Source organism: Blennius ocellaris, assembly GCF_963422515.1.
Source record: "Blennius ocellaris genome assembly, chromosome: 16".
NCBI lineage: Eukaryota > Metazoa > Chordata > Actinopteri > Blenniiformes > Blenniidae > Blennius > Blennius ocellaris.
Genome location: NC_137665.1, coordinates 17,531,692 through 17,556,974, shown reverse-complemented (window position 1 = coordinate 17,556,974; position 25,283 = coordinate 17,531,692). Strand labels below are relative to the sequence as shown.

Here is a 25,283-nt window from a genome sequence, read left to right as displayed (position 1 = left end):
ACTCCCGTTATCATTTGTGGAGCAAAATAGGCTGCGATGGCGGCGCACTGGCGTTCTACTCGCCGGCCATGATAATTGAATGAATTCACACGTAATGGGTTGAAAGTGGAATAATTGGTTGGAGAATTAATGTGTGCTGGCGGTTCCCGGGCAGATCATTTGTCGGCCTGCTAGTTATGGTAACCGGGTGGGTTTCTTTTCACTTCTGTTTGGCTGCGGAGCTGCAACTCCTTCACCGCCGCCCCTCTCGTTTTCGCCGTTTCTTTGACGGCGGCGGTCGTCCCGTGCTTCAAAGCCGAGCGTGTATAACCCTTGGCTCATACACTACCCTTCTCTACAGATAAATACGACACAGAAGCAATGACAAACATGAAGGCTGCGAGGACACGAGCTGGATTTGTGACTCATCGCTGGACAAAGTGATGAGTGTCGGGGGCATAATGAGCAGATGGACAGCAGACGAGTGGATTACACTGCAGAAGTAGTTAAATCCTCAGTATGTCTTGACTTTTTTTTTTTTTTTAAACTAAAAGATGGTCACTGCTGAAATATCTTCTTGCTGACATGAACCGAGGCTGCCACCGCTGGGATGTTTGAATTAAAGAAAAAGTTTTCTCTGGACAGTTTTTCCAGCTTTGTGCTTCACAGAAAGTTTGATTCCAAGCTTTTATATGTGAAATGTTCATGTTCTTCCTGACCGTCTGGGCTCATGTCTAATTGTGTGTCTTCATGTGTTAACAATTGGGATGGACGTGACCTTTTCTGGATTAGGCTTCATTTCCATCCGAGGTAAAGCAGGAGCAGGATACAAGAAGAAGTGACCTAAATATACAAATGTTGTTTTTCTTGGTTTTACGTTACCAATATAACGTTTTATACGTTATATTGTGAAATGGCATGAAATAACATGAACAAATAAATAAATAAAAACAAAAACAAAACAAAACTTTCATGCTGCTAAACTGCACAAATCTCTACGTTTTCAGACATTTTCTTTTCTCGTTTTTGACTGAATACCTGCGACCTTTATGACCAAAAGAGCCATATTTTTTGAGTTTCCACTAAATCAGGTTTAAATGGGGTCGCAAAACACATTTAAAATGAGGCCAACACAGCTGGTAAAGTTTGAAATATTCTTTTGATTCATAAAAAAGTGTTTATTGTGTTGCCTTTATGACATTTCAATTATAATTCATGATTAGGATCAGAATATTCAGGATTCAGGATTAACTTGGCCCTTTAAAAAAAAAAAAAATATCCACAGTAAAGAGTCCTTTTGAAAATGACTTTGGTGTGTAAATATAATAAAAAAATAACAAATGTTTATTCATGTGTAATTTTGCCGCAGGTTGAAGTCTCTTAAGACGGCTGGACGTTTATAGATTTTCTTTAAAGTTTGCAAAGGAGAAAAAGATGTCTGAAGCACAATTCTACAAGTCTATAGAGAATGAAAGCCAAATCAAACGTACATGTAATTTTTGATGTAATTCCAGTATTTTAGATTTTTGATGATTTTATTCATGCGTTCCTTTTATTGTTTAGATTTTTCCATCAATGCACCTTTAGCAATTGTGCTTTTAATTGTTTATAATTTAGGATTTTACAGAGTCAATGAGCTAAAGTCCCAGACAGAAATTGTTATTTCTGAAGCGCACATGTTTTTTTTTTTTTTTTTTACACAACACACCATATCTGCCCTAGATATGAAAGTGGGACATGGATAAACGGTAAATGGCCTTAGGTTCTGAACACAAATCTTTTTTTCCTGATGAGGTTGACAGAGGAGCTCATTAAAATAAAAAAAAAAAGAGAGGGAGAGAGAGGAGCAGGTGGAACAATCTCTGGATCCTGTTTAATCTGGACGAGTGGAGGGGCGGACGCTGCCGTCACACTCATGCTGGAATCTTCCCCACAAACATCTGCAGGGCCAAACGACTCCTGCCAGACTTTATTTTGTTGACTTTTTTCTTTTTTTTCTTTTTTTCTCCTCTCCCTGGCTTTCAAAACTATCTGCCCACACATGCGGACTGATAAGATGCTGTCATTTTTTTTTTCCTGGCAGAAAGCCTGTGGGATGGATGATGTCGACATTATGACTAACTAATCCCAACATGTAAGGAGAGTGATGGACGGCTCTTCACTTGTGCTCATTTGCATCTTTCTTGCTCTCTTCTCTGCTGCTCTTGCTCACCACTCTTTGATATGAAATAAATTACAAATGCATCACAGCCTGTCTCTTGTAATAATAATAATAATAATACAACGTACAAACAAACATTTTCATATATGTCTTGTAGGTGGAAGTAGGCAGACCAGGGAATGTGACTGATATGAGACTGGGAGGGGGAAACGGAGGAGTTACCAGTGTTGATGGAAAAGCCGTTGGTTTTGGATAAAGTGGACGTCGTGCTGATGAGGAGAACCTCAGTTCTATCACTGTGTAATTTAATCCAAGTTTAGGGTGAACTCAGGGTTTTATTTCAACCGTGCGAGCAGTGAGGGAGGTGGGCGGGAGAGGGGATGAGGGTTTCCTGCTGGGTGTCATCCCTGCAGCGGCGGTAAGGGGTCAATGATGACGAGGAGGGGCCCCGAGACGGAGCCCTGGGGCACACCTATGGTGACAGAGAAGTGAGATGGATTCAAAGGATTTGAGTTGAGGCAGTCCAAGTTGGTATTCCAGCGGCTGGTGTCTTGGAGGGTTTTGACTCGAGGGTTTTGCTGTTGTCTCAGAGAGATTGACCTCTGTTGCAGCACAGTCATAACAACCCCACCACCACCACCACCACTGCTGCTCCCCGTCACCGCTGCCTCACTCTTACCCCTGATCACTGAGGCATCAAGCACTGTTAGACATACTATCAAAAAAGTGAATCTCTTTTGCAGCCAAACCCCATAAACACTCAATCAAAACAAAGCCAGAAGTTAAACTGTTGGCATGTGGCCAATTATGCAGTGGAGATTCAAGCCAAGGCCTCGCAGTATAGTCTATATATATATTCTGTATATTACACTGTATCTGATTATAGGTCTGTTCTGACACCCATCCACAGCTCCAGTTGTTCTACTGTATTCTCACACTATTCTGAGAGTGCAACCTGAACAATAGCCACTGATGTGTTAAACTTCTGGGTGCTGGCCAGGTTGGAGGCATTGTTCTCTCCGTGTATTATATTACTGTCGATTACTTTCTCTCTGTGCTCTACTGCCAACAATGTAATTAATGACGTGCAGAGAGTATGGGGGTCACATACGGGAGTCATTCTGGACACACACCCAATGAAATTGCTTAACATTCACGGATGCTCTATATGTAGCATTTGCCAGCCAGTGGCAAGTTGCAAAAAAATTACCTTGACGTGTTTTTATGGTGGATTTATATAATAACTAGGGCTGCCGCGTTCCAGCTTTTTCACTTTTGGTTTTGATGCCAACAGAGCAGCTTTCAGTATTTGTCAATATCAATCTGATACCACATATTTATGTTTCTCTCTCTCTGAGCTGTCTGCAGCAAGTTTTCATCTTCACTACTTATTGTTTGTTTTGTGGCCTAGAATGTTAGAAGTGGCTTGATCAAGTGATCTTACTGTAACAACATAGACTTGTCCAGAATAACAGTCCACAGCTGACCCATTTCTTATTAACCACTGGTTTTACTTTCACAGCAGTATTGAATAAGTCCGTCACACTTTTCAATAGTTTCTGCCAAAGTTGGTCGCTTGAAGCAGCCAGTCTGTTTTCCTCCTGGTTTTTGTGGTGCGTTGTTAGATGTTTTGCGAGGTTGGATTATTTAACTGAACGGCATCGTTGCTTTTTCTTTTCTTTTCTTTTTTTCTTTTTTCTTTTTGCTTGGAAGCCTACTGCTACTCCTAGCTCGTGTAGGTTCCCAGCGTTTCAATTCCTTGGAAAGGTTTGGAAATTTTGCAAACGATTCCGTATCGATTCCACTGGACATGAATGACGATGCCACACACGCTGCAGACCTGATCATCATTCGCCAGTGCAGCCGGCAGGAAGCATGGCGCCCAAGTGGCACAGACGCTCGAAACTTTAGTTTAATTTCAGGAGTAAGGACGACAACGGGTACAACTTGTAATACTTGCAAAGTGGATCTTTCATCAAAGGGAGCAAATGCAACCGATATGCAGAAACATTTGCACAAACAACAGCGATAACTTTGATTGTCTGTTTGTTTTGTTCAAACAAATGCACCAAGAAATATAATTGCATGCATTCCCTTCCGTTGTAGTGGTATTTTTATGTGGCTAACCTTTAGATATTATACATTAAGAATAAAATTATATGAAAAAAATAAATGTGCAGCTAAAATTTAAGCATATGTGATTTTTTTTTTCCTGAAATTAACACCATTTCAAATGTTTAACTATTTAACAACCTGCAAACTTTCAAAATGTCTCCACTTTGCCCCTCTCTTCTGAACCATTTAAAGGATTTGTTGTATATCTCCGCGTCTTTTCTCAGCTACTTGATCCGCAGCGTCTAAAAAGCTGCTAGTATGTTTATTCCTCCACAGTGATTTAGCGTTTGATTGATGAGTGCCAGTTGGCTCATGTCCTTACTCCTAGGACGGTGATGGACGGGGCCCCTGATCCTCGCTGTTATCCCAAAATGCATTAGGAAGCAGAGGCGTGAGCAACAGTGAGCTGTCTGCCGTAACGAGCATGCAAAACTCTGCTGCCAAGTGCTGAATAATTGATATGATGATAAAACTCTTCTCCTGGCGGAGTCATTTCAACAGTTACGGCTGTTGTGGAGGCAACAGTGGAGTGTTTTGTTGTTATTAGCACTTAATTATGAGTGGCAACCCGATTGATTCACTTTCCTTCCTGTGAGAGCAATCGACAATGATCGCGTATCACACACCATCATGCAGTCTCGCGGCCTCGCACACGCTCGTTTCACCCGTTGCCAGTGTCAAATGAGTCTGCAACATAATTAGCCTAGTTTAACAGTGTTAATAGGTTCCTTGGGGTCTTTTACATGCTGACAGAAAATGGGAAGATGTGCCAGTGACTGCATGGAAGAAAAGGAGGGGTGTATGTTTGTGCAGAAAAACAGAGGGTACTCTTATATCATAGCGTGTGTTTCTGCTTGTGTATGCATCAAGGTCCTTGTCTACACAGTGTCTTCTTAGCTGTACAGGAGCCATTATACACAGTGACACAGTAGCAGAGGATGATGATGGGGTCCGGCTTACAAAAAAAAGTGAGTCCTGACCGAGGGCAGCGAATCCGCAGGTAAAGAGAGATCTTTGTTAAGGCAGCAGAGTGAAGCTGTAGCCGCCTGCCAGGCGAGACGTTTGCAGGTCTCTGTAGACACACACAACCAAGAAATCAGAGTCTGCGCTCACTAATTTTATTACAGACGCGCAAATATCAATCTGCGTAGACTAATTGAGGCGCACACATGCCTCTTTGTACGCTCACTCGCCTGTTAACACTGATCCCAGTGTCAGCAGTTCTGCCGGCCCTCATATCAATATCAGCGATCAGCAGCAGTGTTAAAGGCACAGCCGGGCTTCAGTACGAGCTCGGCTCTGTCCAGGGAAGGGTTGAGACGTGTCCTCCAGCCGGCCGGGGGTCAATGTGGTGCAGGGAGGAGTGTTAAAAGTCAACCTAATTGGGTTCAGAGTTTCTCTTTGACGACAACATGCATGTTTCCACCAAGAGGGGTTGCGTGTCCTGTTCACCGTGTGGCTGCATGTGTGTGCTGCAGGACCAAATTTGCAGTAATTGCACAGCATCAATCACAGCGCGGCCCCAATGTCCCCCAGACGAACCGTGTTTCCCCGCTCTAAGAGACTGCATGTGACCGTTGAGGCTTGGTCCAGGTTGATTTATCACGGTGAATGTGTCTGTGTTCGTTTATGTGTCCCGCTATGTCCGCTCACTTCAGCCCATCAGTACATTTAGGACTTTTTGTTTCTGGGAAAGACGGCAAACGGCGCATGCACAGTCTTCCTGTAGGTGCTTAAGGGTTAACAAAGCGTCAACGTTACATTTTCTGATCAAAGCCTCTGGATTGGACCGGCGTTGCAGGAGCGTGCCTGCTGCCACTCACCCTCCAACTTCACTCCCGCTGCGCCTCATCTCTGCCTTCACTCTCTCAGTCGCTGCGGGAGCAGCCGAGTACAGCCTCGCTCTGATTGCCCCGACTTTGTGGATCACAGCAAGGATTCCACATTATGCATGTGTGCTCAGCTACCCGCTTCCGTACAGACACACGATCCTGATTGTAATTTACAAATACGTTTTTCAGTACGAGGCAACATATGGAGTTTAAAAAAAATAAAATAAAATGGGAGTGACGGGACAGTTTTTAGAGGTTTTGGAATAGATCCAAGTCATTTTAATCCTTGGATAGAAAGTCAATCAATACTCTTTCTACATACGCTGTCTTGTTTAACCACTGGGCTCTTTTATAGATTTGCAATCATAGAACATTCGGTCTTCGGCTGTCCTCCTACTTGTTCTTGTCTCTAACTTTCCTGGACTTCACTGTCAACCCTGTTTAAAAAAAAAACCCTATCATGGTAACGTCCTCTCTCTATCAAACCCATCTGCTGCCTGGCTTCAATATATGACTGCCGAGCTTCTCCGGCCACATTTCCACCTGTCTGATCCTCCTCCGTCGTCCATCGAGGAGCTCCAATCAGTTCTCCAGGTCAACTGTCAACTATCGTCTCTCTTCTGAGACCTCTTCCTCGACCGTAACTTTGATTTTCTCTGTTTACCAGAGACGTGGCAACAACCCGAAGACTTTTGCCAGCTGAGAGATGGCACCTCACATAGGTTTGTCCACACCTGTCAGCCTCGTCACACCGGGAGACGGGGACGTCTCGTGATATTGTACTGCGAAACCAGGAAGCTCTCACCTGTCACTGCGACTGAGTGTACATCTTTGGAGTCGATCACAACTCCAACTCTAGCGGCCCCTGTCCACCGCCAACCCAAACCAAACAAGGATTTTATCTGTCAATTCCCCACCTTTCTCACACACGTCTTCTCACTTCCCACCCAATATCCTCCTGCTGGGAGATCAGAGCATTCATATAGCCAACATCAATCTGCCACTCACTAAGGATTTCACATCGTGTCTGGGCAGTTTTGGATTGAAACAATTAATCGACTTCCCAACACACTAACAAGGACACATTCTGGACCTGGTGTCACTCCTTATACCTGCTCAGCGGCTTGATGCAATGCAATCCGAACCGCACACTGACGAGAAAGAGAGAGAGGTGTTGCAGACAACACTTCCTGACACACAGTCCTGCAGACACACGTCCACATCAGGCTCTGACCCAGCAGGGAAATAACGGCGGCCCTTTGTTCTCTGACCATGCGATCTGAGGCCTTAGATCCCGACACCTTGCCAAGAACCTGTTAACCAGAAGATCTGATCGGGTGAGTCTCGACGGCGTCGAGCTAGATTATTTGCTTTCTTGAAATGAGAGCCGACGGGGTGAAGTGCGGTGATCAGAGAGCCGTGACGGAGGGGAACACGACCGTGGCGGGGAGGGAAAATAAAGGGCCATTTGCGTGTCTTTGTTGTCGGTGATGTGCTGTGGAAGCTCTCCGGTCACCGTTAATGTGTTTGAAGGTTCAACCGAAATGGACTCAGCAGGCGTCGTCTGCGTCACTGCAAGTTATTCAGTCTTTTTACAAACGCCGTTCTCTGCTTGTGCTGCTTTTCCTCTCCGACTGAAGTCCCATTATCTTTTTTTTTTTTTTTTTTACAAAAAAGATATTGCCAGGTTGTATTTTCTTACGAACACATTTTTAAGCATGTTTCGAGGCAAAGGTACACTCATCCGTAGAAGTACTGTACTCAATGTAACTGGTTAGAGATATTAGAGACTTGCTAGTATTTTGAATTAATTTAAATCAGTGGAGCAGGTGATTTCCCCCCTTTTTTTGTGGAAAATGGTTAAGAGGGGTTTTTATAATGTATATTATGCATAATCCACCAACAAATACATGTAATAAAGGTAAAATGATCAATTAAGATGTAGGATTAAAAAAAACATAACCTATCACATTTCAGGCTAGATTTTAATATTTCCAAATAAAAATATCTGACCAGTATTAAAAATAGTTGTGCTTCCTATTTATTTATATGAAAATGTGGATTATTACTTGATGTGAGACAAAAGATTGTCGCATGATTTTTGCTATATTAAAGGAAAAATCTTCACAATAATGTGAATACATTGACCTTTTTTTTTCTTTTTTGAGAAAAGTATTTAGTATTTTTCCATATTTGTCCATGGTGGGACCTACCTGGACTCCTATATGAATGGATGGGCTTGTGCTGAAGCATCTGCAGAAAGAATCATGAATCTTTGTTCCTTTTATAATGTGAATGAATGTCTTGCTTCAAACTTTTTCTAAAGTTCCACTAACTCAATTCCATTAACCTTATGATACTGCATTAATATTCAATGTTTCACCCTTTACTGCACTAAATATTTGACGCCTAAGAATGAAAACATATGGCATTTGCATAAATGCGTAAAAGAAAACAGTTTCAAACATGCACTTGTGTGAGTTTAGCCCACTTTCCATTTTTCTTGCTTCGTGTAAATCCAACGGTGACGCTGTGATGTTTGACTTCAGGTCTCTGTGGAAGTCACGCCATCTGTTACGAGGCTCCTTGTATCACTGAAAACAGTTATGACTGTGAGTAACATGGCAACATAAATAACGGGCGCTTTCAGCTCCGGGGGGGTAATCCTTCCTCTTATCGGCGCTGGCCGCGCAGACTGATGGATGCTCGGGCAGCTTATTGGCAAGGACAGCTTGCATGCCAGCGTCAACACCGTAGCTGATCCCTGGATAATGCAGTTGGACACTCGCTGTTAGATACCACAATATACAAACACACACACACACATACACACACACACATGCAATGACAGACACTGAGTCCCAGAGGATGCTGAAACAGCATTTCAGTAGAAGCACGCTCACTCTTTTATCTGCGTTTATTGGGACAGCTCTGCCTTTCCTTCTTCCTTGGAGGCCACTTCCTGCAGTGCGTAAAGCCGGGCATCGATTCAGATTTACCAAATGGAGTCGGAATTCCATTCACAAGGGCCCAATTCAGTTAATGATATTTCAGTCGAGGTGTAAATTTTACTTAAATGTTGACGAGATTCTCAGAGAACTAGTGCTGTAAATCATAGAAACCAACTCTAACTTGGTGCGTCATTAGAAATGTTAATGTTTACATTAAGAATTGAGCCCAGGGCAATGGGGTGAATCGTGTACGTTTTATTAAACATGACCCGACAAAAACAAAAATGGAATAATTTGACTTGGAAAACAAACCTAACATCTGTATCGGAAGAGAAACCACGGAGCCCCCGAGTGACCACAGAGAAAAAAAATTATAGAAACGCGAGGGAACAAGATCATTTAACTCGTGGCTGCGAAATAAATGATGTCGTTCCCTCGCATTATGTTGTAGCAATCTGTGGCTGTAATTGAGCTCTGCAATGCACCGTGAGGGAGGTCAGGGTTTTTAGAGTTTAAATGTCATTATTGTGGTTCATATTAGTGTTACAGTGCTATTAGTGGCTGTGTTTTATTGTGTTTTGTGGTTCAGTTCGCCCCGAGAGATTTGGATCATCAGTAACTTCAAACTACATAGTGCTGTCAAAAGAAAGCTTGGATTTCTCAGCAGTAGAATGTACATTTTAATGGCGCTTCATCTGAAAGAGAACTTTTGTTGTCAAACAGCATGTGTTTACTCGGGTTGCCACGGAAACGGCCGTCGAGCTATTGTTCACCTCCATTCCTCCCCCAACGCTGAAGCGTTTGATTCAGACACCTCCAGGAATGACGTGAAAAGAGCAGAAATTCACAATGGAATGCTGAAATGTTGAACAATTCACCCCAAGCTCATTCATTTATGGTAAAGAGGGAGATGCATGTTTCGGCAGGGCAGATTTTGGAGCTGCTGAGATTTACGTCCCCTCTTTTTGAGTTTTTAAATTCATGTTCAGTTAGAAAACACCGACACCTCATGTGTCACATCATTTGCTCTCAGAGTGTCCATAACGGCAGATAAGAGAAGGACGGAGGTGACATTAGTGGAAAAAATATAATGCGAGGGAACAAGATAATAAGTCGTTGCCTCAAGTTAACGTGAGGGAATAAGTTACAGTCTCGTGGCCACAAATTAAATGATCTCGTTCGCTTTATTAACTTGAGGTAACGACTTATTATCTCGTTCCCAATGCGTTATTTTGTTTTCTCTATCTTCACTGCCGGACCGCAAAAAGGAATACATAATTAATAAATGAAAGTAAACAACCGGAACGTAAGAAGGCCCTGTATTGTCTGGGTTTTTGCTACATGTTGGAAACGTCTGGTTAATTCCTGTGAACAGGAAATGTGAAGTCCACGTACTGAAAGAGCCTCTGCCCAACAAAATGTGAAGTGTAGTTCTATTTTGTTCTTGAGACATTTTCATCCTGAACTCTGAACTCTGCCTTGTGTTTAAATTCTGTCAGCCTCTCTAAAACCAAGAAAAAGAAACATCCAACAGGTATAATGAAGTTCCACCTTTGTCCGTTTTAAAAAACCGGACAAGATATGACTGATCAACAACCAAACTCATTAGTGCAATCATGCCTTTTAGAATATATATATATATTTTTAAAAATGGCACTTTACCTATGTCAGACTACTGATTAAGCAGTTTTGCACTTTATGGTAGTTTCTTAGAAAGAATTATTTTATCTTTGTTTTCCCATATTGTTTTTATATGTTTGGAACCTTGTGTGGTTTCTTGTGGGACAACGGATGGAAATTAGCCTTGGTGCTAAATCCGGCATATTTACAGTAAAGTGGTTATTCATTATTATGCACTGTTCCATCCAAATAAATAAAATGTAATATTTTTGCAAAAGGCTCTGAATTGCACATGACATTATTGTAATGAATCGAGTTCTGTTTTGGAGCATGTTAACGACACCTCGGCCCCGACATGCCGGTGTTTTGTCACTTGTTGTAGACTGTTAATATTTTCCCACAAGAAGTGGAACTGATCTACATGTTGCAGATTAAAGCAGCTCCTTTTTGTACTCTTGTCAAGTTGAGTAGGTGAGGCAGACTTTTTTTTTTTTCCCCCCCTTCTAGACGTCGAATGTTGTGTGTTTGCTTCACAAACACCAGCTTCACTAAATCACATTTGTTTACAACTGAGCAGGCAATTTGTCAGTACGTCTAAGCGAATGTATGGCAGACTGGCTGGGCTCCCTGTGTCTAATGAATTTCCTCCTACAGAAGTAACGTCATTAACGACAGGTAGGGATGAGGTTAACGCAATCAAATCCTCGTAGTAATTACAACTCTCCCCCGGCGAGGCCCCGGTAAACCACACCGCCGCCACGAAGGAGCTCATTAGAGATGTTTGTAAGCAGAACAGCATCAATGCGCCGGCTGAGCCTCACTATGACTGAACACAAAGGAGTGTGTGGCATTGCTTTATCAATCGAATGTGTAAAAATATAAATATATATATGTATGTACATCTGCTCTCTGACTTTCCACAGTCGAGCTGATGTGTGTTTATTGAATGGTGCAATGAAGCAAAATGAATCTGAGGAGAGAAGCGGGCCGACAGATGAAACTCTTTTCCAGACCGCGCAAATTGGATGCACAGAAGTTGACATAGATATTGAGAATATTGTGCAGCAGCAGGGGAGGAGGCCAGATTCTCATCAGGACAAGTTGTTGCTGAGTCAGGTGGATGAGGAATCGGAGGGTTGTGTAGAAACAGTTGAAATTAAGCAGTGCAAACATAAACATTGTTTTTTTTTCACATTGTGTTGGACTTCTGCAATTTACTCTTGATTATTTTTGCACTTTTTTGTACAATATAAACTCGTATTTCTTTGAAGAAGCATGACAAGAGTGAATTTGAATGTTATAAATTGTAAAACAAGTGTAACCCTGTTAATCACCACATTGTCGGTTGCTTAGTTTAATTTCTCCGTAAAATTAAAAACATGTTTAAGAAAAGTTTGATGAAACTTAAAAAAAAAACTAAAAAATTGTTTTCATTCACCCTTTTTAACATGTTTTCATCACTTTTGGTTTCTTTCTTCTCGATGTGTTGGTGAGTTTTATTCTCTCGGGCTCGACCGTCAACGGAGCAGCGGCTGGTTGTTTACAGGAAACAGCTGATTGCTTCTTTGTTAATTGTTTTTACTGTCCAGCCCTTCACTTTTTTTATACGTTTACTAATCCCTTAATTATTTGACATGTTAATATTCTATTAACATGAAAACGGATATTTCCCCCCTCTACGTTTGGTTCAGAGCTACTATGAGCATGCCAAACCTGTAGGGGGCAGTGTAAAGAGAAGCATAAAGCTTTCTCCGCCTCCCCTCTTTAGATGCAAACTGAGACACAGGAGTTTTTATAAATCTTCACTCAGGCCGGATTTTCATAAATCATTGTTTAAGTCGACTGTATTTAACCGTAAATGCGAGGCTCCAAACACAAGAACTGTTCCAGGTTTTATAAGCATGCGGGTGCGTGTTAATGTGGCCTACATTCGATGTATGAAAGAGGAATGGATGGATAACTTGGTGACTCAGAGGTAAAATACACAATTAGTGTTTTCATCCTGAAGCAGACGCCCTGATTCCGTCTCCTCCTCTGTCAACTGCAATGAATCTACAGACGTCTGAATTAAATCGGTTTCTATTTGGATTTAAATTGCAGCCTGGCCTTTGTCCCTTGCTTCTTGTCTTATCTCTGATTGATCTTTGTACGAGATTGAAAGAGGAAGGGCTAATATATGTTCATGCCGTCTTCAGGATATTGATACCGTCAAATGACTCGACGTTAGTTTAAAAACACTGTCTGAAGAGCACTTTTTTTAACGGTGTTGTATAATTCCAAGGTGGCATTTTCACCCCTGCAATCGCATGCTGATATTTGCTTTGAAACGGCGAGAATTAAACAAAAAGTTGTTAAAAATTGTTTTTAAAACGAGGCTCGACACTCTTAAAATAAAATCCAATAAAAAGTCACTGTTCTAAATTGCGATAATGAAACGGTAACGCAGCATAAGACTTAACTGTATGGGCTGCGTCACTTCAACGGGACAAGTTGAGGAATTTTATTTTAATGAAAAGTGACAGAAAACATCTATTTTGGTCATGAAGGTTGCAGAACTTTATTATTGTCATTACGGTTAATATTGTTGTCGTACTTTACTTCACCTTTTCAGGCTCATTAGCAATATATGGACTTATATTTTGAATAAGAATATTTTGAAAACCACTTTTTTTCCTTATTGAAACAATATTTAATTTTTAAATGACAAGAAATAAGGCGTGATGTCATCTTCCCTGGGCAGACACACTTTGATGTGTGACCGAATGTCTGCTCCACATTATTTCTCCTCATCCTTCTCAATGCGAGAGACTGAAAGCTATTCTGAGCCGTCAGAGTGCCGCTGATTCACCGTGGTGTGCTTTTTTCGTTTGTTTGTTTGTTTTGCGTCCACCCACTTTCAAACATCAATTAGTGGAGTGACGCGTCCGTGTTGGACAGAAGAATGTCTGTTTTTGACAGAAGACTGTGTGCAGACGGAGAAGGACACCTCTTAAAAGCCACTTTGAGGTTTGCGACACGTCTTCCATGCTTCTCCTTCGTCCTCTTATCCGTTTCCTCCTGTTTCCATCAGTCGTGCTGCTTCTCTGTCGTCTGCAGAGTGCAACGTGTCCGAAGTTACTACACAATAACCACGTCGCCGCTTAAGATCAACAGCAAAATCCACAAAACGCTACACTTTAGTTTTTCTGCGCTTCCAGGCCACCGTACAAATCTGGAATCCCGCGCGCTCGGCTCTCGGGCCGCCCCGCTTTTTCGTGCGACGCATCGGCCCGGCGGACGCCTCCTGGGATGGGCGTGACCGCTCATTAAGAAAATGATTCGATTTGTTCCAGCCGCTTCAACACGGCGCATCCTCCAAATATGGCTGCGACTTTAAAGCGCAGCTTGTCTCTGTCCGGGGCACCGATCGTGTCAAATGTTTGCTGGAGCAAAGTGACGAGGGGCTCAAGCCAAAGCACGTTGTAAAATAAACACTTCTTAGCGTTTTGGACACATTCCCATTCAGTCCATTTGCATTCCAGGAGAATAAAGACTAATAAAAACTACGCGCGGCCGAGTGACTGTGTGTGTTTATGTTGCGACTGTGGCTGAGCCCGGGTCTGTCCGGCTAAATATAACTAGTGTTGTATGGAACCTCTCCCAAAGTCTGTGGTTACTCCTTCTGGGCAGTTCCCCAGTCGAATATGTGGAGAAATGTGAACAAGGCCAATGTGGGCCGGTGTGGGTGTGGGTGTGGATGTGTGTGTGTGTGTGTGGGTGTGGATGTGGGTATTATTCAGAAATAGCATCAAGGGCATTTGCCATCGCTGGCTCAAATACGGCTTAGAAAAATAACTGAAAATGATTAGGGCTGACGGGGCTGCCAGCGTTTTGACCTCAGTGATTGTAATTCCTTTTGTTTTCTCTATACATGCCATGCATTCACCAGTCGCTGAGATTATTCACGTCAATGCATGTAACAAAGAAACGGTCCAATCAAAACCCAAGCACGCTTAAATCAACTTGTAGAAAACAATGTTCTCAGTTCTAACACATTTAAGACCATGAAACGGGATCACACATTCCAAATGATTGCACTAAAATTGTTTGCTTGTGTGTTTTAAGCTTTAGAAGATCGATGTTTTTCAAGCCCCCTCGTAATAACTGTGAGAGACATTGTGTTCCCGAGACAGTTTTTTTATTTTTATTTTGAAATGTTCCCCTTTGCCACATTAGAAATATACATTGAAAGGATTTGTCCAGTGCTGTGAGACACTTAATTTCAACTGATCCTAATTTAGTATGCAAGCGACCACTACTTTTTAAAGAAGTTACCGTGCAGTACACATTTTTACGCACTTGTGCAAAACTGACCGTGAAGTGCTGCACACCTTTGCGGCGTATTTTGAATATGTGTTAAACCGTGTTTGCTTTATTTGTACTTGTTCGTCACAACGTCTTTCTTCACAGTCGTCTCCTGCTCCTTCCACTTTCCCTTTCGCTCCATATTCTTGTTCTTTTATCTCTGACACATTAGAAGTATGTGTTTCTTCCTGCACGTGTGCACACGCTCACCAACTCCGACCTCCGTGACGACACCGGCGTGCCGCGTTATGGCGCCATTTTCATTTTGTATCTGCTGGGACACGACAGCACACACACAGACACACGCTTAAACACACCATGACCAAACGCCCTCCCCTCGCTCTGCCAAGCAAAGATTAGAGAAAACACATCAGTTTATGCGCCACTGCTCTTTATTTACTCCGGCGCCGGGGCGATAGGACTGCAAACACTCTGTCCCACCTTTCGACTTGTGCAGAGCCGCATTACAGTCCAGCTATCTCCTTCAATAAGTGCCGCGCTGATTCCTGCATAATTGCGCTCATTAGAGGACCATCAGCCGGACTTTACATAATGAGCACTGATGCACTGGACACAAAGACGTGGAGTTTCAAAGACCTTGGGCCGACTCTGTAGTTACAGTAATGACAATACATTCGTGATCAAAGTAATGACACTTTGATGATGCCAATTAGACCAGAACCTTTGTTCTCCCTCTATCAGTCTGTCCGCCGCTCACTTTACATGTGCCTCTTTGTAAATGCTGTGCCGCCGCTGACCCCTTGTAGGAAACGCTCTGAGAGCTGGTTGGTTTTCTATTCCTTTTTTTTTCCTTTTTACCTTTCGACCTCGTGGCTTTTTTTTTTTTTTTTTTTTTTAAACATGATAAATAAATGCTGTTCCAAATTCAAAGACATAATCGTGATTTCAATATTGCCCAGAAAAATCGTGATTATGATTTTCTTCCATAATCGAGCAGCCCTAGAAGGAGTGCATTTCATCTGCGGGTCGCCACAGCAGATCACGTAAATCATGTAATTGACACCATTTTTACCGTGGATCCTCTTTCTGACACAGTCTGAGTTGTTCTGGAGCTTAAAGGAGTCATATTATCCAGCTTTTCACATGGTCTCGTTGGTCCAAAAACGTTCTATGCAAAGTTTTTCCCCCCCAAATCCAGCGTTCCCTTGAGTTTCCTTAATTAATATTGGATCATAGGAGCTACATTCAGAATCTGCTGCGTCTGTGTCAGCTGGACTTGCTCCGCCCCCACACACGCCCATCTATGGGAAGAGGGGGAAGTACTTCCTCTCGTGGTGCCATGTGCCAGAGCAGAGCTGCCTAATGGACCTCAGTTGAAAGGGGTTTTTTTTAGGTTTTCTTTTGGGTTCTTTGTTCAAACCAGAATCACCCACAAGAGGGCGCACCCAAAAACGGGAAATTTTGATTGTTCTCCTGTGTTTTCATCAACACAGGAGGCTAATGTCATAAACCCACATCTGTTAAATTTAGGAATTTATTGACCAGTTATTACATTTTCAGTTTTGTTAAAAAAAAAAAAGTTTAATTATATTTTGGGTTCAGCACTTTTGTTACACTATCAACTTGTTATTACGTTTGGGGTTTTATTGTATGATATTTTCTAACAATTTGGATCGTTACTACATATTGGGCTCCAACAAGCCTCCTTTAGCTGACAGTAGTTTTTATCATCCAGATGAGGTCAGCTGAGACGTTAGACACCGAGAGGTTTGAAGCTCTCTGATTCCTTATATCTTTGTGATGGTCTTGACGCAGTGTCAAAAAATAGGATTCTCCTAGAAAAGGTTTTGAAAAGGTTTTGATTGCAGCAGTTTTCATTACTGTAAAAAAAATTATAATAACAAAAACTTTCTGTGTGTTGTTGAAGGAAAAAAACATGTACATCGGTTTGTACATTATGTTGTGCAGGTCCTTATTGCAGCTTTTGTTTTTGTTTTTTTCCAAGTCGGCTAATTTGAGCCAACGAGCTCAGTGGTTTGGCAGGAGTGACGGGAGGTTGTGTGTGTGTGTGTGTGTGTGTGTGTGTGTGTGTGTGTGTGTGTGTGTGTGTGTGTGTGTGTGTGTGTGTGTGTGTGTGTGTGTGTGTGTGTGTGTGTGTGTGTGTGTGTGTGTGTGTGTGTGTGTGTGTGTGTGTGTGTGTGTGCACGCGCCACAGACTATCTTTACTTTCGCCTCTGTTTATGAATGTGTGTGTTTGGGTGTGTATGCATGTCTCAGCATCTCAGCGGTTTGTGTATTTACCTAAATAACTCGCGGGAAAGGCAAAATGCCAGCAGCAGATATGCACAGCTGTGTGTGTTTCAGGGACTATTTTGCTTTTTTTGTTTTTTTTTCCCCCCTCAATGCTGATGTCTCAACCCTTTAGAGTTACTGTAGACTACCTTTTTATTTATTTATGAGGATAGTAGCTGCATATAAAAACAAACAGTTCTTCTCACTGACTGAAAAAGCTCCTTCTTCTGTGACCACAGTGCTTTCCCTGGAAATCCTGCTATGATGGCAGTGGCTTGTTCTCACGTTTCATTTTGTTGGAAATATCGCAGTTTTGCTGCAGAGTAAATGGGGAACCAATGAATTGTCTCCTTATTACCGCACCATGGTATTTTTAAGGCGTTGTACTGTTTCCAGCGATAGCTCCTGTGCCTATAATCCCGCTGTTCTAACAGGAACCTTGCTTCTTAAGCTCCTACACTCCTCAGTCTGCCTGTCTGATTCAGACGCTGCTTGGCTCAGATCCTCCACCGAGGGCAGTGCAGCTCCCGCCGCAGCTTTTTGGCTGGCAGGGCTGGCGAGCAGGCGAAGGACTCATCCACGAGTGAAAAACAGCTTGACAGAAGCGCCTCGCTGTTCCTCAGAGAGCCGCTCTGCAGCACTCTGTCTCCCCCAAGTGGAGGCCTCTCGGCACCCCCCTGGACCACCACGGCTCGGTCTGGCTGCTCTGCAGTGTGTGTGTTTAGCCTTTGATTAGGGTTTCCTCATGTCCTCGTCTTCATCCGTACCAGGATGTCGGTGTGTTCGGGGAGCTCGGGGTCGGGGGGGGGGGGGGGGGGGGGGGGGTCAAACTCCACACAGTCCTCCACAGTGCTCTGAGAATGCGCAGTGTTTCTGTCTCAGTGTCCTCTACTGCTATCAGGCTTCCACAGGGTGGCTGTTGTGTGCTTGTTGAGCCCGGCTAACCCAGGCTGGGAAGCATGATAGCTCCATGCGCAAGGCTCACTGGCTCAATGAGCTTTTCTTGCTTTGTTTTACATGTCAACACTTAAAAAGAGACGTCTCCCAAGAATATTGCCCCCTTTTTCCCCTTTCTTCAGTGTTAATCGCGTTCTCCTTCTATCTTCAGCTATGAAACGTCCGTTCAGCCCATCGCCTCTTCCAAACGCCGAGCCAGACCGGCGGGATCTCGGCGCCGGGCCGGGACTACCGGCGGACGGCAGGTCCTGCTGCGACACCCAGGACGAGCGCGTCGTGTCGGAGGAGCAGTCAGCAGGGGGCGCCCTGCATCCTGCAACCCACCGGCCCAAACGGGAGAGGAAGCAGTGGAGCTACACGCTGTGTGAAGTCTGCAACATCCAACTGAACTCTGCCGCACAGGCCCAGATCCACTACAATGGAAAATCCCACCAGAAGAGACTCAAGCAGCTCAGCAATGGCAAGACGCCAAGCAGCACAGGTAGGCCTCCAGTCCTTTGTTTACACTCGCAAAACGAGATACAAATGCAGAACGTGGGATGAAGAAGAAAAATTGTGCTGCTGGATTTTTTTCTGATGGTGTCTCACAACAATGGAGTCACGCAGATTAACAGAATCCCAGTGTGTTCACAGCACATGGTCACCAGCCTCCCCGCGCCATTCCCCGGTACTTGTATTCAATAGGAGTCAAACAAATTGGATTCTATTTGCTGAAATGTGTTGAGACAGAGCCTTGGGCTGGGGGTATACACACACACACACACACACACACACACACACACCACACACACACACACACACACACACACACACACACACACACACACACACACACACACACACACACACACACACACACATGCCCCGGTGAAGCCGAGCTGAGGGAAGTCGGCGAGCGGGAAGCTAATTAAGTGCTGGTTGTGTTTGATGGTTGCGTTTCTGGGAGCGAAGCGGCCGGAGTCAAGTCGGACATATTGTCATTCCAGACACCGCCGTGTTTAGCGCTCGGCTACAGGGAAATCAGCTCCTCGCTTAGCTTTGACTTGTTCCTTCTATCTTCTGGTGGGTTTTTTTCCAGCCTCGCCCAAAGACTATGTAACCGACGACACAAAGCAATTAAAACGCACAAAGATGCGGGCTGATGGCGGCCACGTTACAAGGAAGAACACGTGAAATACTCGTGTACCGTCTGTGTGCAGCTGCAGGTTGATCTGTCTTGAAAAGACAAGAGGGGCCGCGGTCGCACAAGGCTGCTCATCTCGCCGGTGACTGGGTGAAACATGATGGTTGTGTTTGAGCACAGCAGGTTTCTGTGGTGGAAGTTAAGTAGGCAATCAAGGATCACACACACACACACACACACACACACACACACACACACACACACACACACACACACACACACACACACACACACACACACACACACACACACACACCCGTCGAAAGGCTTTGCGTGATCATTGGTATAGATACACGTGCGTTTGAGGTTTTCCCTTGTAGCAATTGCAGCCACATTGTTCTGCTTATTGAAAATCAATGAAAAAGTTGTTTCTTTTAAAGACACTTGCTTCAGCTGATGAATTAACTTCTTGGAAAATTCATCAATGTGATGCTGGAAAATGGGCATAATATTACAGCAACAGCTTTTGTCTCTGGGAATCCCTCCAGACTCTGGGGGACCCCCCCCCCCCCCCCCATTAACACCATTACAGTGGAGCTTAACATTAGAGCAGGCGTCTCCAACCATTCAGGCCATGGATCATTTGGTACCGGTACATTAGAGCTATAATGATTTTAACTTAAGTAAAAAAAAAACTATGCAGGTTGTTTCTGTGTTGAAATCTCCGCCTTTATCTGTTGGACACGGAGTCTCACAGTCACACAAATTAACAACTTGTTGGATTACGTGGTATTATGCCACTGCGTGTCACGCATTGCTACGGTCGCCCTCCCCACTGACGGTGGCACTGTGGCGCTTTGGAAACAAAGTGTCGGCAATCATGCACGGGGCCATATTGGCGGCCATTTTCACGGCTGCGACCGGCGGCTCTTGAGTCAGCCCGCCACCAAAACGGAAACTACATTCGAGAGAGTTCTGCTTTCGGGGCGGCCGTGGTTCGTTCTTCAATGATTGTAGGTTTGATCCCCAATCATTACGGTTCACATGTTGAAGTGTCTTTGAGCAAAACACTCGGTGGACAGAGCGCCGCAATGTGGCACGTACTACCTTTGGGATCAACAGAGCTGTTCTATTCTATTCTATTCTATTCTATTCTATTCTATTCTATTCTATTCTATTCTAGTCTAGTCTAGTCTAGTCTAGTCTAGTCTAGTCTAGTCTGTTCTGTTATTTTTCTCGATGTTATGTTGTGACTCTATCTGATCAAACCTACTTCACCACCCTGAGACCAGGCACTCTGCTTTAAAAAGCAAAGTCTGGAGTTTTCTTGAAAGAGTTTTTGAAGGCCACCACTTCAGTAAGTGCGTCGGCACTGAGAGCCTCGTTTTTAGTTGATAACCGCATCACTAAAACAGAAAAGGCGCTTTACTATTGACGAGGAGTTGATGCTGCTGGGAACCTTTAGGAAAGACTGCAGCAACAGAAACGCCTGGGCTGATTTCCAAACCCAGTGCTGCTCAAGAATTTCTATTGGATGCAAAGTTCCAAACTGCTCTCAGGTGCCGATTGATTCGTCAGACATCTGGCACCGTTTGATATGGCAAAAGTAACGTAGCAGGGTAACCTGATAGCACCAGCAATTACAATTGTAGAGCATTTTATTAAACAAAGTTGTAGGAATAGACATGGAATATAGGAAGAGAGCGGTTTAAGGATGTGGAGTTGAGCATGGATGGACATTTCAGACCCGTTTCCCATCACTCGTCACTTGAGTCGACAAGTCGAGTAATTTTATTATCACAGTGAAGTGAGATGAGCATGACCATTCAAGCGCGCCTTTATTTTTGGGAGCTTCTTTAAAAGATATGCTCAATGAATTCATAGCAGTTATGTTGGTCAGGGTTTCAAATTATTTATTACTCAGATAAAGATTCAGTTTTTACCTCTTTTGATACATAAGAGTCCTTGAACAAAACACATCAGTCACACACACTTCAGAGTACAAGAACTATTGCATCATTTCACTGGTACAATAATGTCCGCCTGGAATCAGTTTCTCATTTCTTTCAGTACATCCCACATCGGATTATGCAAGACCACCATGAGACATACTAAAGTATGTAAGTCTCAACAAAAGCTGCGACTTTGTTTTTAATTAGCCTTCGAATCATTATAAACTATTATGTTTGAGGGTCCAGAGAGCTTTGGAGAAACATATCCTCCAGAAACACCAAGCGGTCAGGGAGACGTATTTTTCTAGGATGAGTATTTCAATCCTCAAATCACAATTTAAAAGAGAATAAAACCGTGGTTTGTTTCATTAAGACACACATTTCTAGTGGTAAATTTACTGTAAGTATAATATTGACCAATTGGACATTTAAACTAAAGTGTCACAAGAACATCACAAGTGTAACAGTTGGGAAAGTGGCAGAGTATATAGAAAACACCTGCATACTCTCTATATTCAGTGTTTTATTGCCTTTACATCCAACCAGCCATTAAAAATAACATTAATAATATTATAATGGGGAAGCTGGCAAGGTGGGTGGCTCTGAGGGGGAATCAATACCAGTCACCACTTAGCCTTGTATATATTAAGATGTAATATTACTTATTTAACTTCATTCTGTCATGTTATTATTTTAAATTCAATGTTATTTATTCTGAGCTCTTTTCTGTGTGGAGCTATGTGACAATACTTTATGGGATTCTAAAGCTATTCTATTCTATTCTATTCTATTCTATTCTATTCTATTCTATTCTATTCTATTCTATTCTATTCTATTCTATTCTATTCAACAATAAACAGTTTTTCCAAGGCCTGGCATCAAACCTTCTGCTTTCTGTAAGGTCCTACTTCAGTGAGGAAACTTCCTCATCTTTAATTCTAGTTTTGTTTTGGGATCCGATGTTTGTTTGGGCCTGAAAAGACATGAATACTTAAAAAAAAAAAAAAAAAGTGTATTATTTATGAGCAGAATTTGCAAGTGTGTCTGCCTGAGTGTGAGCCCAGGGTAAGTTGTAATCGGCTCTCAATATTTCTCTTGACTCAGCAGAACAATCGATGGGATTTTTGCTTTCTAACGACTGTTGTTTTTTTTCGTCTGGCAAATTGAGTGTTCCACAAAGCTTGTTTTTGTGAATTCACCTCTCCTTTCTTTTTTTTTTTTTTTCATTCCGTAGGCGTCAGTTCATAGATATGCAGTGGCTGGAAACCTGTAGTTGGCTTTAGATGATTACAAACCAATCAATTCGAGGCACACGCGTCAGCAGTCACCTTGCAACCAGATGTAATCTCCACTGTTTATATGTGACTTAAATGGAAGATATTTGGAAACGGATCGTTTGCCTTGGCTGTTTCCTGTTTTGTTTTGTTTTTGTTTAGTTTTAGTTTTTTTCTTCTTCTTCTTCTTCTTCTTTAGGTGTGATGGCATTAAAATGCAGCACATGAGCCGGCGTGGAGCGAACTTGTGAAATTTTACAGTGCAAACTTTGTCATGCACACGAGCCGTGTGTTGTTGGAGTCTAAATTCTGTTTTGGTGCACTGCTGCAGGTGATGCAGACTGCATATAAAAAAAAAGTGTGTGTGTGTGTGTGTGTGTGTGTGTGTGTGTGTGTGTGTGTGTGTGTGTGTGTGTGTGTGTGTGTGTGTGTGTGTGTGTGTGTGTGTGTGTGTGTGTGTGTGTGTGTGTGTGTGTGTGTGTGTGTGTGTGTGTGTGTGTGTGTGTGTGTGTGTGTGTGTGTGTGTGTGTGTGTGTGTGTGTGTGGGCGGTGCAGGGCATGCTGAACTGTTGTGTTGTGCAGATTCTCTCTGACACGCAGTCACAATCACGCAGCCTTATCTCTGCTCACCTTCTGCTGACTCCCCCAGGCAGCCAGCCCTGCTGTGTCCTCATCTCCACCGCAGCTTCTCCGCTCTTGTTTGTGGGCCTGTGTTATGTATGTGTGCATCCCGCTTGTCTGGTTCAGATATTTTTAGATTTTATTTTTTTATTTTTTTAAATGGTAAAATCTCCTGTTTTGGAAACATACTGCATGCTTCGGTGCATCTGTTATGTATGTCAGCCCACATATACCCCATTCTGCGCCTGGTATAGATTTTAATTTTATAAATAGAGAGTAAATGAGCCGATTTAAACTGTGGCGTTTGTGCTTTACTCCCAGCGAATCGGCTCCATGCCGGCGTGTGTTTCTCCCTCTCGCTTTCTTCCCCGTATCTCTCCATTCTTTATCTCCACCCCTCCTTCTGTGGTGGATGCTGGACATGTGGACTGGATACTGCAAGATGAATGGGTTCATGATTAAGAGATTTCCCCTTGTTCCTGAGAAGGACAATATAACACAAGATACTTGCAGAAAAAGATCGAAATTATGTCCTACGAATTAAATTTAAAGTGTAGGAATACAAAATGGGAAATCTGCATTTACAGCAGTGGACAGGAGCTGGATGGCTTCAGTTCTTCTGGTCTCCTGCTCCAATATGGGACATAGATCATGGCATGAATCCAATAATATATAGATGCTAAAAGGCAGAAATTCTGCCACTGGACTAGCAATGTGTATGTGAAACTAGAACCGGCACTCGGTGGAGCACACGCCTTCGCCAACGCCGTATCCATCACCATGGAAACCAGATTCCAATGTTCTTTGGTCCGCCGCACTTTCCATCATTTGTCATGGTCGTTAGAATTGCTTCATGTTGTTGTCACGTTACGGTTAAACGATGTTCTGTTGGTTCCCATTCTTTTGTTGGACTTGCTGGAGGCCGATTGGCCGAAAGTGGAGAAGGGGGGGTGTTAGCAGTGTGTTAGCAGTGTGCTAGCAGGCGCCGCCGAGCTTCAGCATGTCTTTAATTGAATAAATATCTTACACGATTTGTTCACGCCCAAAATCTGATGACAAATCATCCCTGAACCGTTCATCCAATTCAGGTAAATGGTTTTAGTGAAAAGTAGTTAAAATACATACATACATACAAACCAATAAATAACAAATACACATGGACAAAGATATATAAAAAAGAAAAGTCGTCTTCTACTGAACGGCCACTTTGAACACTCGTTCCCTGCAGAGTGAATGGTTCGCCAAGTCCTGCTACAGCACAAGGTAACCCGTGGCACTTACACACATTTGAAATACCTTTCACAGCTTCTCGTATTGTCCTTTCACGACACATAAACGTCTGAGTCTAACTATATGAAATCGCTCATTGAGCATTTTTAATTAGAGAAAATTGAGCACATATGTGGCGTTTCAGCTTGTTGAGAGCCTGCTGTTCTGTTGATGCTTTTTGTTTGTAGTTTCTCAATTCTCATGAGTCATGTGTAAGTATCGTGCTTACATTTACGCTTATTCCTTGAACAAGTTGAATTGCAGTTGCAAATTAAAACATTTCTATGAAGTGACTGCGAAAATTCACTGTTGGGAATGATAAAAGAAATATTTAAGTCTTTAAAATTACACAATTGTGGTTAAAACACTTGGTTGTGTTCCAGGTTTGATTATTATTTTGCATAAGTAATCCCACCACCCCACTGCTGCAGTGGAAACACCCAGTAATGCTGCATTCACATTCATTATCGGAAATAGGAGTCAACCAGTTCATTAGACATTTGACAGTTTTTCAAAAACGAGGCGGAATTATGTGGAAATACTCCAATAACCATTTTTACTTGGCACAGATCACCGAATATATGTTTAGTTTATCGGTAGACACAAGATGGAAAGTATTCTTACCTTTTAAATTTGATGACAACTTCATTTTTCACGTATCACAGTTCTTTCATGAGCGCTAATGTTGGCCATATTTCATTCTGTCCACAGAGAAAAACAACCACATTGCTTGTAATATTTCAATGACACCGCCGGAGGTTTACAGCCCGAGAAGGAACCCGCGCAGCGTCGACGTTTTCCAGATATCGGGACATAATTGTGTATTTGACAA

General features: G+C 42.9%; 1 protein-coding gene across 1 annotated transcript in view; it reads left to right on the top strand.

Moving 5' to 3' along the window:
• The window catches only part of znf385c (zinc finger protein 385C), a gene marked incomplete at its 3' end in the record, with an annotated part of 155,742 nt that overhangs the window by 28,537 nt on the left and 101,922 nt on the right, over positions 1-25,283 (top strand). Inside the window, 1 exon segment of the mRNA XM_080511423.1 lies at positions 18,364-18,693. Within this exon segment, the coding sequence (XP_080367549.1) occupies positions 18,364-18,693 (330 nt within the window).